The 16,847-nt window shown below is 39.1% G+C and overlaps 1 protein-coding gene across 1 annotated transcript; it reads right to left on the minus strand.

The window, feature by feature from the left end:
* Positions 1–1,271: 1,271 nt before the first annotated feature.
* elovl5 (ELOVL fatty acid elongase 5) lies at positions 1,272–15,163 on the minus strand. Its single transcript, XM_014981842.2, has 8 exons — positions 14,593–15,163; positions 10,628–10,698; positions 10,327–10,514; positions 7,376–7,453; positions 6,914–7,085; positions 6,470–6,594; positions 5,438–5,572; positions 1,272–3,957 (listed from the first exon to the last, which is right to left on the minus strand). The coding sequence occupies exons 2-8, from the start codon at positions 10,683–10,685 to the stop codon at positions 3,829–3,831; spliced, it is 885 nt and encodes a 294-aa protein (XP_014837328.1). The 5' UTR covers positions 10,686–10,698; positions 14,593–15,163; the 3' UTR covers positions 1,272–3,828.
* Between the last annotated feature and the right edge of the window lie 1,684 nt (positions 15,164–16,847).

A 16,847-nucleotide genomic window follows, 5' to 3' on the forward strand; every position in this document is an offset into this window, starting at 1 on the left:
TATTGAACTGATGTAAAAGTTAAAACAAAATGCTTCCACTTAAACTTTAGACGCAGGGGCGTCTAAAGTGTGGACGTTGGACTGATTTAAAAAAAAAAAATGTTTTATTAAATTACAGGAATAACAGCTTTATTCACTTCCTCCATTTCACCATATTTGCCTTATGCAGTCGTAGCTGAACTAGAGATCTTGGTATTACTACATTTGTCCACGTCACACCCTAATGTCTGATTTCAGCAAGTCTGTGGAAAAAAAACAAATTTTTTCTCAACTTCTAACATGGAAATGTCTACCGGGATAATTTTCACCACTTTAACTGAGAATAAAAAGTGATAAAAAGGATGATTTTATATACCCTTCAAATTTTCTGTGGTAACTGGAGTAGCAGATTTATTTTTTCCCCGAGGCTTTTACACACCTTTACCAGAAGTGTCGAGAAACGTGGAGGGCAGCGTGCACTTGACCTTCCTCACTGGACGGCTTCAGAAAATCAGGAAGTCTCAATTTGAAATACTGGCTGGGAAGCATGCCACGAAACTTCACAATGAGTTTCTCTGTGCTCCCAACACGTGGTGCAGTGTCGCACTCCAGTGCACCAAGCCCACGCACACCGTGTGAGGTAAGAACGTCAGAGTGAAAAAGTCTTTGAGAAGCAAGTCTTACTTTCTTTCTTTTTCTTTCTCTGGAATGGTTTTTGGAAAATGTATCTTGATTTTTCTTTGTTCACAATTTGTGGTTTGAGTCTGCCAAACCAAATCAGCTACAAATGTTATCAGGCTCACAGTGTTATGACCAAGAATGCCAAAAATGTGTGAAACCTCGGCCCTATATCGCTCAAAGCTCACTAAGTGGTGGGAGCCATTGTTAAGAAAAAAATATTGATCTAATTTTTATATTCACCATCCTAATAACTTTTCTCATAGAGAGGGACAAGGAATATAAAACATAACAAAAACAGGAATATTTATTTGATCACTTAAGTTAGAACTTGATACAAAATGATAACTTTTTACAGCTTCCAAGCAAAGTTTCCATTTAAAGTTGCCTGTAAGTTTCAAAGTAAGTCATCAAAGTAAAGCCAACAAACGTTAGCTGACAAATCGCTAAGCAATAATTGTTGCAACACAATTCTTAGCCTGTTCAGGCAAGGATCTCACAGTTATGGATACAGATGTTACTTCATTTTTCCAGGGAAAGATTATTCATTTTTATGTCTTTAGGGTTATTTTACACCTGAAAAAAAAAAAAAAAAGTAATGCTGGAAGCCGTGATTGGTCAGAGTTGTAGTTTGTTTTTAATGTGTTACAGTAAGTAAAACATCAGTGATAACACATCACCTGAAATTTACACCAGACCTCAGAAAAATAAAAATAAAGAAATTTTATATATATATATATATATATATATATGTATATATATATATATATATATATATCATTACATTCATTTTTGCTTTATGAGTTAAACCAGTGCTAACTCTGCTCATAAATACATACAAATACACCAGAGATTTAACAAAAACAGCTACAGTTATGACATGTTTTCATAATATCAGCAGTTACAAGTGGGCCAGGTCTACTGCGCTGTGAAACGTGGACTTTGTTTGATGCCGATTTTCACATTTCCGATCTACTGAGTGGGGGAAACGGAGGTCTACGTGTTTGGGCAGCGTCCTACTGAGTCATTACCTACATGTGCGCTCTGCAAGCTGCAGTCAGTTAACTGGGCCGAACATTTTAGCTGGAAACATCCAGCCTGGCTCTGTCTGAACCCATCAGACCTAAAGTGAGCTTTGGAGGTTTGTAAGCTGATTTGTGACTCAGCCAGGGTGGGTGTTTTCACTCTACGCAAAGCTAAGCGTGCTGTCTGCAGCCTTACGCACCGCAGTTTGACTGATTCTCTTATTTCTATCAAAATCAACCTGCGCGTATGTTTAAAAAAAATAAATAAACCTGAGCATTTCTGATTTTCAATTGTTGGTGAGATACAAATCAAGATGAGGGATTCTGAAGGAACTAAACACATTTTATGAATTTGATTAGAGAAAATTACAGTATAACATTCTAAGCTGCGTGACAAAATATATTAGTTGGTCCAGAAGCCAGGATGTTTATAGAGATGCTTTGAGCTTTAACTGTTAACACGTGAGTGGCCTTAAACGTCACATTTTATGTATTTCTATTATCATCATTGTATTAGGAAAGCAAAAGTATGCCAATCTCTACAGCAATGTCTGATCACCAAATTGGATGGCCAAGGTTTCTTTTGTTTTTTGGGGTTTTTTGCACTTAATACAGTCCATATTTTACAAGTTAAAATATTACTTACAAAATTGGTCCAGTTGACAAAGAAACGAGTGAAATAGCCCTTAACCACACAGATCTGGTAGCTAACTGCAGCATTTTGCTCATTAATGATTCTGGGAAAGTTGGGATGATACGGTAAATGCTTGTTTCACAGTTTGAGTCTAGATAAATATCGAATTCCAAAACTGAAATCTCATATAAAACACTAACATCGCATGGAAAAATACTTTGGCATGTGCGTTGTTTAAGAATGAAATGTTTTGATGTAGTTTTAGAGGGTTGTTTCCTCAAAGCAACCTTCTTGAATTGTCCTAAGAGAAAAAGTTCAAGGCGGTTAACTCCATTAACTTTTTCCATGGCCTCCCTTTGTAAGATGGTGCTGCTGCTGGTCTGCATACTGCCAAGGTTCACTGGATTACTGAGAGGAACCTTCGCTATTTTTAGCCATTCAGTCGTCAAAATGTCTGCTGCAAAACACATCTATTAAAGAGCAAGCAGAGTTGCTCATACCTGTACCACTAATGCCATTCACAGACAGATTTCTTTTTCTGATGTTCTGCATTTATGAATAAATCTAGATTTTTAAGTACTGTAAAAAACTGTAAAACTGTAATGCAATGTTGATACCAAACTATTCAGTCATATTAGAGTTTTCAGCACTCACTCTTTTTTTTCAGAACTTTCTGAACATCAGCTTATTCAGGTAAAAAATAAAATAAAAAGTAGTGTTGAAAGCTCATGTAACTGCCCAGAAACAACAGAACACAAAACTTTTAAGCTTTTTGCATTTCTCATAATGCCCTGCATAATTTCTCAGATGAATAACTGAGCAACACATTGTGAAAGGAGAATTAATTTTCTGACAAAACTCCTTTAAAGTAGCTCTCCTTTCACGCTGTGACCACAGTTAACCTGAATGCTAATATGAGCAACGCTTTGGTCGTGATGAGACGGTTTCCAACCGACCTGAAGAAAGTACCTGACCGAGACTAAAAGTTTGGATTATGCAACCGTGCAAGCAGGAATAAGATAAAGTGAGACACATATGTGTCATATTGCAGTTAAACTATAAAAAAAAAAAACAACATACTAATTGCTGTTTGTCTTAATAGTGTCCCTTAAGCTGATATCACGATGTGCTATAAAATAGTCTGCCAACATGCTCCGTTGTTAATCTTTGGACCTTTGTTGTGCAAAGCATTGCTGAATTTTTCTGACTGTATGTTTGTCTGCACTGAGTTTTTTCTTAGCAATTAACCGACCAAAAGGCGAGGGAGGCGCAAGTGCAAAGATTCAGGAATACTACAGTACTCGTCACTTAGAGCTATAACGATTCAGTAGTTCAGACCTATTTTGTACTTATGTGAGGGAAATAAAGGAAAAGTCTCTGCATGTGCTGTCTGTGGCTTATTTTATCTGAAGTGAATGCTGGTCTGGTCTATTCTAGATAAAAATATACATATAACTCTAGTAGCATAACCTAACGGGCTACAGTTGGAAACTGGCGGTAGTTTCTCAAATATCAATCCACCCTGAGCTTTCTGGGTGCTGTGCGCTCCATCGACGCCGTTCCGTTGGCATGTCCGTTTACCGACGCAGAGGAACCGTTCTGGCGCTCCTTCTTTTGAGAATCGATGCGCTTCTTGTATGTCTGGAGTAGAAAGAAAGAAAAAGAAAAAAAAAAGTCAGTTAAGGACTATGATATGTACACTTCAGAAAACAAAGTGAAGTAAAAGGTTAAATTGCACTTTAATAATATGGTTTATGATGTAACAGACTGTATATCCATGTTATAAAATATGCAATCAGCATAAAGAAGTTTTTTTTTTCTCCTAAGAATGTCAAATACAGAACAAAAAGCACTTGAATGAGTTCAGCTTAGGGGAAATTTACAGTATAACTAAGAAAATCTTTATAAAAGCTCCTTATAAAAACAAGAGCGACTAAAATGTGACAATGCAATGTGTTAAAAAAATTATGATAGATAAATATTTATTGTAAAAAAAATTAAAGGTTTTGCTGTCACAATAATAATTAATTGTGAATGCCTTTAAAACGGTTCTCATTCCACCTTTCCAGGAATCAGGATGGATTTCTGGGATCATAATTCACACCTCTGTGATTTCGCTGCATCTTCTATTTACCAGTATAAAAATAGTTTAGTCTGAAATTATTCCACACAAAAACTCCTGCTTTTTATATTACTCTGAACCCCGAATTTTGGATTAAAAGATTCTTTCAGAATAATATTTTTCTACAGTTCCTATTTTCTGTTACATTTAGTTCCTGCTTTCAAGACAAATGACTAAATTCCCAGTCGAAGTAATAATAATAATAATATGTTTATTTCGCAGCTACAATCGCAATAAAACAGAAGTTTGTACCCATTAAATATATTTAAATCTTGTTAAAATCCTGGACAAACTTCATATATGCCACAAAATAGAGCGAACGTACAAGAATGACCTGTAATAAAGTAGCAGATTTTATTTATGCTGCAGCAGCATTTTTTCATCACCCTCACACACTCAGTAACACTCTTCAACACAACAGCAAGCTCAGGAGGAGCAAAGAGGAGCTTCCCTCCTATATTAAACGCACATAATAAACATGGAGAGAGGGGATAAAAGTTCAGAGTAGTAGGACAATGGAAACATGACCTCAAAGGTTCTCGTTTCTTCTTAAAAATATGAAATATATTCCCGAAAACAGAAATGGGTTGTCAAGTTAATCTGCATGTTAGCTTTCCTATTAAGCCATGCATAGCACACACAACATGACTGGGGCTACAACCAAAGTTATAATTTTCTAAGAAAGGAAAAACAGGCAACAAAACATAAAACACTGAATTGTACAAAATGAGGACTAAAACTTAAAAGCAGAAATAAAAAAAGGAGCTCCCAAGTCATGCCAAGTGATGCAATTTGTTAAAGAAACCACAGAACCTCATGGCATAATTCTGTCTGTTATTCTACAGATTCTACACATCCGTGTTCGGGGAGGTTTGTTGCATAATCCACTTCTGGATAGAACGTAAAGCAACCGGAGTGCATCCTCAGCAAGTTTGGTGCATGGAAAAAATGTTTGATACGTCTTTCGACCATTACATTTAAGAGGCAAAAGAATCTCACCTGGACGTAGAAATTTGAGAAAAGGACAATGAACGAGAACATGTAGCTTATTTGGAAGTACAGCCATCTCATGGGGAAGCCGCACGGCCAAACCACCGCCAACGCCGTCTGCGTCACGGTCAAACAGAACTGGATCTGTGGAGAGAACAAGAAAAGGTGCAAACACTGAAGAGCGTGAAGGACAGCTGAGATGAACACAGACTAATGAGTCTGCATCAGCTTTTAAAATAGAACAATAAAACAACTGCTGTTTGCTATTTTTAAAGGGCTCAGCAGAGACACAATGTGTAGGAACGATAAATTCAAGATGGCGTCTGTCCACCTTGGGAAAAATTCTTCAACAAAACTTCATCAAGGACAGAAATATTCTCACAAACAGATCCAAAGTCGTTAAGCCATCCAAATGACACTTCAGTGAACAAGAAGTTATCATCATATAAACTTTCCATTTCAGAGCACGATTAGAAGAGTAACATTATTTCACATAATCACAGCTACAATCTAACTCAATCTGAAGAATGCTCAAACTCCCCAAGTACCTAGCGGACTCAAGGCCACAGCTTTGTCAGACTGCAGGAGGCGACCAGAGGAAAAATGAAAGGCTCAAAATGTCTCACAGCTTAAGGATTCAGTCTTAAATGATATGTTGGACACAAAAACAGCCCATCAGTACAATGAAACTGTGCTTACAATGAAATACAACTGAACTGACAGAAAATAAGTTGCCGCTTCAGTCTGACACATTTGGTGAACGTTTTCCACTCAGAGTGTCCAAACATTGTCAGATCAAGATGTGGCGAACAGACGGAGCTCAGCAAGTCTGTGTAAGGGTGTACATACTTATTCAACCAGATTTGTTTTTCAAATGAATTGTAACAGAGGACAAGCTTTGACATGATTTATCCTCGTTTCACTTTTTCACATCACAAAAACGTGGGCAGGTGTTTCAGCGGGAACTTTTCTGTGTGTCTCTGCGATGTCGACTTACTGCTTCATTCAAGAAAAGCAACCGATTGCTCCGACCGAACCTACCAGCTGCAGCTGGGTGATGTACCTCTTCCACCAGAGGTAGGGTCGGAGGGCGGGAATGGCTGCGAGGCCGTAGTAGGAATACATCACAACGTGGACAAAGCTGTTCAGGGAGGCCCCGAAATATGCTGAGGAGAGATATAAAGTTATTTATCTGCGTCAAACACTCAAAAAAAAAAAAAAAAAAAAAGACTCATGAATAATTCCTAAAGCTTTCTCGGGATGAAAAGCTCACAAACAAAAAGCTTTTCGCACAAAGCTGCAGTTTTCAGGTTAGTGTACCCTTTGAACTTTTCAGGGAGAACTAAGTGTTTTGAGACGTGACTTTAACGTGGAAGCTCTTGAATTATTTAGCTCTATTAAGACGCCAAATGGTAAAAAGAAAAAAAAGAAAGAAAAAAAAGGGTTCTGGAGGCATCGGAGTGTGAATCTGAGTAAAACACTCACAGTGACCGCAGGGTATCCAGTTCATGACGAACCACCAGATGTTCAGCATGCTGGCGTGGTGGTAGACATGGAGAAACGTGATTTGGTGATTGTTTTTCCGCAGTATGAAGAAAAAGGTGTCAATGAACTCGATCAGCTTGGAGAAGTAGTACCACCAAAGGACGCTTATGATCTGGAAGAGGGTCACGGCACAACGCAACGTCACAAATACAAACGAGAACAAACAAACAACAGCGTTCCTGTAGGTGGATTCTAGTTCAGAACAACATAAAGTTAATGTAGGCTGATTTTATGAATCGCCAATCGAAATAAATAAACTCAAGCGGTCATAAAAATATTTTCGTTTTTATCAGTATTTGTCTTTACGCCTCTGTTTGCTTAGAGCGAGTCGAAACAAATCATTAATGCAGAGTAAACAGCATGCAGTGATAAACAACGGTAAGTTTGCGTAATTGTCAAGACCTTTTTATCCGCTTCTGGCGCGCTGTCGGTGTTCTGGCAGTAGAAGTTGTATCCGCCGTACCATGCAGTCGTAGCAAGCTGCAGAGGAAGCCATTAAGATAAACGGTGAGCGAGCTGGTTGTAAAATCAGCAACAATGAAGTCAACAAAAAGACGACGAGGAGCCTGAAAGAACTGCTCAAGCGTAAAAGGTTTGGTGTTGGGACTTATTTCCTTTTCGTAGAAACGACACAAACACATCAATATGGAGCAACTAAAAAAAGCAGATAAAGTTTCTTAGAAGGTGACTCTGGTTTGAGCTGCCCATCAACCGTAGATGATGAAAGCACAGAACCTTCAAGCCCCAAAAGAAGATTGATAATCCAGCTGAGAGACACAATTTATTTATAAATTGTTTCTGTAGAGAAACAATTTATAAAATTGTTTCTCTACAGTTGCTGATCAGCAACTGTCTGGAAAGAAATACCAATGACTTATGATAAGCAAATGTTTCTTTTAGCTGTTTTGTTTTGGATATGTTACAATGTAACACACAATGCAAACATTTGCACAAATGTTTAAATACGTTTGGTTTCTTGCAATCATGTTAGGAAATTTTGGTTTTTAACAAACAAAACAGCTATTGCCATAATTAGTGACATCCCAAACAACTGATGTAGAGCAATTTTAAGTGAAACGTTTTTAATGCTTTCTGTACTTTTTACTGTCATCAGAGGCCATAGGATAGGCCATATAAATGGGACAGTTACTCAGGATGAGTAACCAGAGTGACAAGAGGGTATCCCTGCTTCTATTCTATCTATTGCTGTGCACTGCTGGTCAGCTGGCTGAAAAAGGTGCTGCTGAACTTTACCACGGCTACAGCAAAGACAAATCTGACCGTGTGGAAATTGGTTCGGCACACAACAAAGCATGGAAACAGGTGTTGGGTAAATTTCTTCATCCTTTCTAGGCCACAATTTTATCTAATTGAAAAGGGCGGTTTAATTCCCCTTAAACCGTGCCACGTTTGGAGGGAAAATGCATATCTGGGTTCGCCAGCACTAAAAACCTTTTGTGACACTGCAGAAAATAATGCATCTATTTTAAGGGTTTTGCACACAAAGAGTACCAATAACTGCAGCGAGAGTTGAATGTGATCAGAACATGGAAGCAAAAATAAATCAATTCACCGTCTGTGGATCAAAAGGCAACAAAGTGCTATTGCTTAACAGAATGAATAAAGATTGATTCTGTTTTGAGTTTTAATTGTTTTGTTACGTGGTCACAGACATTAACCTCTCTGTAACAATGAACATCAAGCATATTAAACAAAATACATTACAGCCTGAATATCGACTGAGCGCTGGCAGGCTGACAGGAAGCAGAGAGCCGCTCTGCACTTTGATTCACATCAGGTGACATCAGATTTGGCCCACTAAAAGTTCACCCTGGGACTGGGCCATTTGCATAGTCCAGAGTTTAATGTGAATAAACCGGCCAACTGTTCCCTGGGACCTTACGCAACGCAGACGGCGAGACTGGAAACCGGATGTGAACGACGGGGCAGATACTCAAGTCCGCCGCACACAAGCGCTACATCTGGGTCACAGAGCACAAATCGACAAGTATACATTCTTGCTGCTGTCGCAGCTCAGACTATGCCAACTTGCCAAATACGCACAAGTATGCTTTGCCTCACTGTATCTATCAATTTCAGCAGCTTAGTCAGCTGCTTTAATAACATAGGGTTGTGCTGACGTCAATCAGGACATGTGAGAGTTTTGATTTCTAAAACAGCCAGCCTATCAGCATCCTGTTGTGTCCTTGTTTCTTCCTGATAGCATTGTCCTCAGACACAGCTTTCAGTGAGACACAATAAAGACAAAGAGCAGCTGTGAAGAAATGGTTGAAATATTTTTTTCTCTAAAATAGATGTGAAGATTCATTACAGTTAGAAGACGTTTATGCCCCAACACCTGCTGATGCCCGTAGTTTTTAAGGCTTCGTGCTAAGATAAACTAACAGCCTCCTGACTTCAGGATCATTTTGTTTAAAGGGCTGAGAAAGATCTTATTTTGGGTAAAATAAGAGCAGAGAATTGCTTTCAGATCAAACGTAAACGCCAGGAAAAAATTTTGTGAGTAACGCCCTTTCAAATGATTTCATTTATTTAAAGAGCTTTCCAAACCATAAAACTAATAACTGGTTATGTTGTCGTTTTGGCTATTTAAGCCGCTATGACGTGGACCCAAGGTCCCAAACCGATGGCTTTCAACTTTGGACTCCTAAAAGGACACTCTCTTTGCCCAGCTTCTGTGCTATTGTCATGAAAACTGACCTTCACGGAGTCAAGTGAGATAAAGTGCTTTAGATGCTGCTCTTGAGTTTTACTGTGAACTTTTTGTGAGCTCCTGGAGGAACTCCTGTTAAATGTTTTCATTTGTTGATAACGGTTCATTTGTTGGTGGAGTCCCAAAGTCTTGATGATAACATTAGAATCTATTCCAGACTGATATGAATTTACTTCAACAGTTGAATGGATAAAAAAGACAAAAAACAAAAAAACTCAGTAATCCGAATGAAATTGTTAATCATAGGTTATTCACGATTTACCAAGCTGGGCAGTTGTGTTTTCAACATTTTTTATTTTTGCCTTTTCATATTAACCCAAGTTAGCTTTGTCTGATATATTATTTTGATCATCTGAAACATTAAAGAATGACAGAAAACCAAAAACACAAGAAATCTTTAAGAACCCAGCAATGACAGACCACTTCAAATGACCAGTTCCTCTGATTTTTAATTTCTATAGGTATATGTTTGAGCAAAATGAACATTGTTCCTTTATCTTAAACTGACATGTCTCTGAAATTCCAGAACCCCTGGTCCTTATCTATGCTTCTCTATGCCACTTTGTTGTGACTTTGCGCTGTTTTGACTCATTTCGTCAGGTCTCTGCGCTCTGCTTACCTCATAGCACATGTAGAAGGACAAACAGGTGACTCCCAGATTGTAGAGCACCATGAGGCCTCGGCAGGAATATGGCTGCCTGTGCTTCATGTACTTGGGCCCCAGCCACACAATCAGAAGGTACATGACTGTGAGTGCAAAGGTTGGCAGGTAATTGTCGAGCAGGAGCATTCCCTGCACCCGCTTATCTGAAATGCGGAGATAAAGAATTGGAAAAGAAAGGTTAATGGGTGAAAAAGCAGAGAGGAATCCTTTCACTGGCGTTTGAATGAACATCGAGGCTTTTCCAACATCCTCTTACCTCTGGGACCCATCCATGTTTCAAAGTAGGCATTTAGTTTGTGATTTAAGGTCTCCATTATTTTTTTTTACCTGTAAACAAAATGTGGAGATAAAAATTAACTGGCAACATAGTACGTGATATTTAATGTCTATAGCAAAGCTAAAGAATGATTGCTTAAATCTTCACACCCAAGTTGAAAAAAATAGTCAACGTAGCATGCAAAGTAAAAACTAAAGTCATACAATGTTATCTTGTTACAGGGAAGGAGTTATGGCCCAACCAACCAGTCCGACAGTTTGCCAAAAAAAAAAAAAGAAATTTAAAAAATAGCAACCAAACAAGCTGGTAGAGACACATCAAAGAACTGAGGCTGCAATTGCAGCTATAAGTGATTATCAATGACCCATGTGGTGCACACCACACTTTTCTGATTTGTATTTGTGAAAAATATTGAAGACCGTGTTCAATTTCCCTTCTGTATTACAATTATCCACAACTTTGTGTTAGTTTATCTCATAGAATCCCATGAAGACACACTAAATGTCACACTAAGCATGGGTCTGTGCATCCCTTCTCTGAAAACCTAAATGATCAAGAAAGCCAAACAGAGAGTAGAGCTGGACGTTTTTCTGTAGCAAGTGAAGTACAACTTTCACCCAAGAAGACCCATGAATGCATGTACAAAGAAGAAAATCAAACCCCACATGTTACTAATTCGAAGGAATTCAGGAATGAAAACCATCACATGGTTGTCGACTCTGTGATTTGCTTAAACTGTAATCCTGCAAAGGTCATCAAAGCCGTAAGCTGAAGCGTCAAACATACATTTGGCCTTTGGTGCTATTGATCTTTGAAGCTCACCAAAGAAATGTCCATGCTGTGTGGTTTACTCAGAACCAGGAAGTATTTTTGTTCCTGAACAGTAGAATCGGCAGCACAGCGTGAACTCTAGAGTCTCAGGTCAGACTGATTGCATTAACCTCACAAAAATCAATACAAAATCACAGATAAATGGAGTCATTGCTGAACATCCTCCAGTTTTCTTCCTACTGTTCAGGGAATATTAAAACGAGAGCAAGAAATCTTCTATCTTTATTGTAACGTTTCAACAATAATGTTTTGCTGCTGCTTTAGAGAAAAGCTGAATAAATCCAAGAAACCTGGTCACTCAAGAAAACAGCCTAGAGTCGGTATTTCCCCAGAGCTACTATGAGCAGTCATACCATTTTCAACATCCTGACAGAATTACATAGTCTGCAGTCTTTGTGACGTATTTTCTTGAAATGCAGTGAAAAAGCATTTCACTGCATCACGGACAGCTGCATCTCTCACTGCATGAGCACCTGCGTCCTTGGCTGGAAGCATATGGGGAGACACAGCATGTTTTCTGTCAAGTTTATTTCCTCTGTCAGACACTGGAATTCACATTATATATATATATATATAATTTGAGCGAGAAAGTTGAGCTGTTTATTTATGCTGTAAGTGCAAAACGGGGTGAAAGGCTGGTAGAAAAACCTTAATAAAAGGAAGAAATAAAATATAACAGATTTAAAATTCAAGGTGTTTAATAAAAAAATGAAATGAAAGTATTACTTGCACACCATCGTCTGGGGTGATGGCTTTCAGCAGTTTCCGCCCCACAAAATTGCCATGGAAGAGACTCTGACTATGGGTTTGTGAATACAAGCATTGCATGCTTAGTTAATCTTTTGTTGCTGCATTTGATAAATTGCCGTTTTGTCTTTACAGTGTTTATCTTTTCAGTGTAATTTGATGATTTCTTAACCCCCCAAAAAACTGCTGCTAGTATTTCCTGATCTGAATAAAAAAAAGAGTGAAACACTTTCTGGGGTAAATTTCAGGCAATATGATATTTGGTTCCTACCTTGACCAGAGGAGATGATCCCCTGAAACTAATTTTTCAGATCAGAAAAGCAGAAGCCAGTAGAGGCTCTCTTAAGCCTTTTGAAACAACATGATCAATTGGGTAATGAATGAATAATGTGTGTTTGTGGAGACACTTTGTTCATATAGCCTCCTCCTTTATCCCAGTGAACAGACTGGTCAAACTCGGTGCGTTAAACCGCTGTCGAGAGATAATAAAGAATACTGCTGACGGCTGCGTTTCTCCACACCTGGCTTATTTTGGTCAACTCTACCTCAGCGATGCCCTTGCTCTGACTATCAGTTACATGTTGGGCTGCGCCAGAACGCCATAATCTGAGCGGCCATAACCGGAGCCAGAACAAAAGATATATCACCAGTCTGGATGCATGGGGAGCATGGAAAGCATGTGGAAAAATCACTTTTACGCTGACCTGTCTGCGACTGTGCAGATATAGTTTTGAAAGAGCAAAAAGTGTGACATGGAGTAAAAATTAGATGCATGTAAATCTATAACGTGGGACATATTTGGACAAGATTTAACAAGCTTTGGCTACTTCTAGCTCCTTCTCAAACTTAATGTGAAGGTTTTGTTTACGTTTAATATTTTTATTTATTTATTTATTTATTTCATTTTTCCTTTCTCTGACAGGTATGAAATAAAGAAAGGAAAAAAAAACTGCCTTCAGAACTCACCTGATGAGCTACTTAGCTAATAGAAGAACACCTCATACAGGTCAGGGATAAAGTGATTTGGATTTAAAGAACATCTCAAGCTTTTAGCATCTTGCTGAGTATTATCAACACATGTAAACAGAATGTCCTCCTGAAGCCATTGCTCTCCACCTGAACTGACAAACTGGGTAATGAAAGCATTAATCAGGGGAGCAGCCAAGATGAAATCCATCAAACTCTGGACTAGCTGCAAAGATCAGGTGGGAAACTCTGCTGACGGGACAACTGCTGCAGGAAGAAAGTCTTTGTTTGGATAAATACCTTGAGAAGTCCAATTTAAAGGAGATATGGGAAAACATGTGGAAGAAGCTTTTTTGGCCTCCGTATGAATTCAGAAAACTAACAATGAAGCAAAGTGGCATCCTCCTGTGGCGCTGCTGGTCTAAGAAGATGGGAAGATGGATGGAGATAATTATGGAGGTAATGCTGGACAAAACCCAACAGGCAGGATAACGACTATATACAAACAACCACAGTGACAATGAAAAATTTAGGAGAGAGCTGAATAAAATCATGGTCGTCATGACAACATACTAGGTGATCCAAATTATACATGCTAACAGCACGGACTTTCCATACCCTGCATTTCCACGGTGGATGAAAATTTGGATTTTTTTCATCATCAGTGTCATCACAGCATTATTCAGCTACAGCTATAAGATAATGCAGCCAGAGTGTGGGAATGGCCTAATCAAAGTCCACACCTCTAGCCAATTAAGAATCGGCGACTTGTCCCGAGAAATGACGTCACTCTGCAAGCAGACGTACGTTTGACTGCGATATATTAAATGACTGTCCAAAGATTACATAATATCAATAGCGAGCCGCAATGTTTCAATATCGACAAGCGTACTTGGAAAATGTCAAAACGTCTCCTGGTAACATCCGAGAGTGGACATCATAAACCTCAAGAAGGCTCCAAACTTTTTCCTTAGAAGGAGCTCTCCCAACTTTCCTCCGCCGGAGAAGTGAGCTCCTCTGCCGGCTTTGAAGCGTTCATCGTAGGGGGGGGGGGACACGGTCCCCCAGGTCACCGCTTCGTTGTATGATAGTAATTTCACATCAGGCTCACGCGTGTAACCCAAACTGCACTTTATAATGTGAAATAAACCAGCAGCCTGCGGTGAAACTGAGAGAGCCAAGCCGATGGCGGCTGCTACAGTTACATAACAATCTGATTAATCACCAACAAACTTCCCTGGGATGAATTACTTGAATAAAAAAAACAAACTTTACTTAAATAAATGACCGCTGTCCGCCTTTAAAGTTCAGACGCTTCAGCGAAGCGAAGTGTTATTAAAATGAGAGGGGGGGGGGGGGGCAAATAAAAAAATAAAAAAAAATAAAAAAACTAGACTCACCATACAGGATCGGTGGAGGAGAAGCAGCTGAGTGCAGCAGACTGATGAGTAACCTTGGCTGGCCGGGTTGAGCTCACGGTGCCGCTCTGCTTTGCTCTCTCTCTCTGTGTGTGTGTCTGTATCTGTGGAGAGGAGTAGGAGGAACAGACAGCCTGGCCCGCTGCCCTGCGCTGGGGTTATAGCCAGGAGGTGACCTGCTGTGTCGCAATGCCACTCACTATCAAGAGGATGACATCAGACCATGGTCAGACTCAGGAGGACTACTGGAGATGGACTCTAGACAAGAGTGGAGCAGGTGGGGGACAGGGAGGGTGTGAGGTGTCAAGAAGAGTCAGAAGACTTCTCAGAAAAAAAAAAAAAAAAAAAAAAGATCAATTTTTACACCCACTACCCTTCAATTATCCAGCCAGGCAGCATCCAGCCTCCAAATGTAAATTTACTAGTCTATAGAACAAAATCCCTCTTTTTAATTAGCGTGTTTTTTTTATTATTATTTTGAATAAAGCGTTTTGTAATTGCAGTATCTCGCTTCTTTTATTATTATTATTATTTCTCTGTTCTGTGATAAGAACATTTTAAGGGTTGTAAAACCATTAAGCGGTAAAGTTAAGCCCTCCCCTCCCACAGAGCCCGCTCTGCTCAGATTGGTCAGCTCCTCTGACCTGATCAATCCACGCCCACCACTCCACACCAGTTCTGCTGAAATTCAAAAAATATTTTTTCAAAATGTTTCACAGGAGGCAAAGGTGGTGCACAACGTTGCAGTGGAACAGGGGGCAGAAGTCACTTTTCTTATTGTTTTCAAGGAAGTCTGCTTTTTCCCGGTTTGATCAGTTGCATTCTATGTCCCATAAAAACACCCAATGTATTAATGTTTTGACTAATAACTGATTTTAGTGCAGCTTTAAAATGCTATATTTTAAAGCATTTTAAAAGTATGCTTTAAAACATTGTTCCTCTGTACAGAGGAACAATGATCATATTGTTCCTCTGTACAGATAGCTAGAGAAAATGAACGTAATTGCAACAACATAATTGTGGATTTCTGGAATGTCCACACTCCCTTCTAACTCCTGGGTTTTTGGGACATAAAAACAAATTATACTGATTGAGTGACTCCATAGATTATTTGTTTCCAAACGTTTTATTTGTACCAGCTTTAATGCGAAATATATATCCAGTACTGCATGATGTGAAAGCTGTTGTAACCTGCATGCGCAACCCTTAAATTGTGCAACGTTTGATCAAATTTTGACATTTTGTCTACCTGATTTTCCTTGGAAATATTTTTGAATTCCCTGTTAACCTTCAGCTTGCTAGCTGGCATCCACAGGTTCTGGGTCAAAGTTGAACAGCACCTTATTTCCTCGTTATAACAGGAAATAAGATTAGCTATCATAACTGCGTGGATGATACACAGCTCTACATTACGATGTCAGGTGACTCTGAACCCATCCAATCACTGAATAAATGCTTAGAACAGATAAAAACCTTCTGAGCCACATTAAGACAGTCACAAAGTCGGCCTTCTATCACCTGAGCATTTCCAGGGTTAGAGGACTAATGTCTGCGCGATCTAGAGAAACTCACCCATGTGTTTATCTTTAGTCGCATTGATTACTGCAACAGCATCTTCAGCTTCTCCAGCTCCAGCTGATCCAGAACGCTGCTGCTCGCGTTCCCACTAAAACCAGGAAAATAGAGCACCAGTTTTAAAGTCCCTACACTGGCTCCCTGTAGCTCAGAGAATCGACATTAAAATACTGTTGTTAGTTTATAAATCACTGAACAGTTTAGCACCACAATACATTAAAGACCTGCTGTTGCTGTACCAACCTTCCAGACCCCTCAGCTCTTCTGGTTCTGGTTCTGCTCTACATCCCCAGAACCAGAGGAGAAGCAGCATTCAGCTTCTATGCACCACAAATCTGGAACAAACTTCCAGAAACCTGTAAAACAGCTGAAACACTGACTTCCTTTAAATCTCGACTAAAAACCCACCTGGTTAGAGTTGTATTTGAAACGTAATCAATTACAAATTTAACGATGGCATTTGACTTAATGTAATGTTTTGACTGTTGATTCTATGTTTCATGACTTTGTGTTTTTGTGCTTTTTATGTAAAGCACTTTGAAATGCCTTGCTGCTGATTGATTGATTTGGAGTTTTTCATAATTTTCATCCACCTTTCGCTGCAACTGTTTTTTTCATCTTCGAAGCATGCTCAGAGCTTTTCGACCTGGCTGAATTTTCTT

Source organism: Poecilia mexicana, unplaced genomic scaffold, assembly GCF_051168715.1.
Source record: "Poecilia mexicana isolate PSO_F unplaced genomic scaffold, ASM5116871v1 scaffold_15, whole genome shotgun sequence".
Lineage (NCBI taxonomy): Eukaryota > Metazoa > Chordata > Actinopteri > Cyprinodontiformes > Poeciliidae > Poecilia > Poecilia mexicana.

Coding starts and splice junctions, on each gene's coding strand:
- elovl5 (XM_014981842.2), bottom strand. CDS start 10,685: ATGGAGACCTTAAATCACAAACTAAATGCCTACTTTGAAACATGGATG. Junction 6,595..6,913: donor CTGGATACCCTGCGGTCACT/GTGAGTGTTTTA, acceptor ATCTCTCCTCAG/CATATTTCGGGGCCTCCCTG. Junction 5,573..6,469: donor ACATCACCCAGCTGCAGCTG/GTAGGTTCGGTC, acceptor TTCTCTCCACAG/ATCCAGTTCTGTTTGACCGT.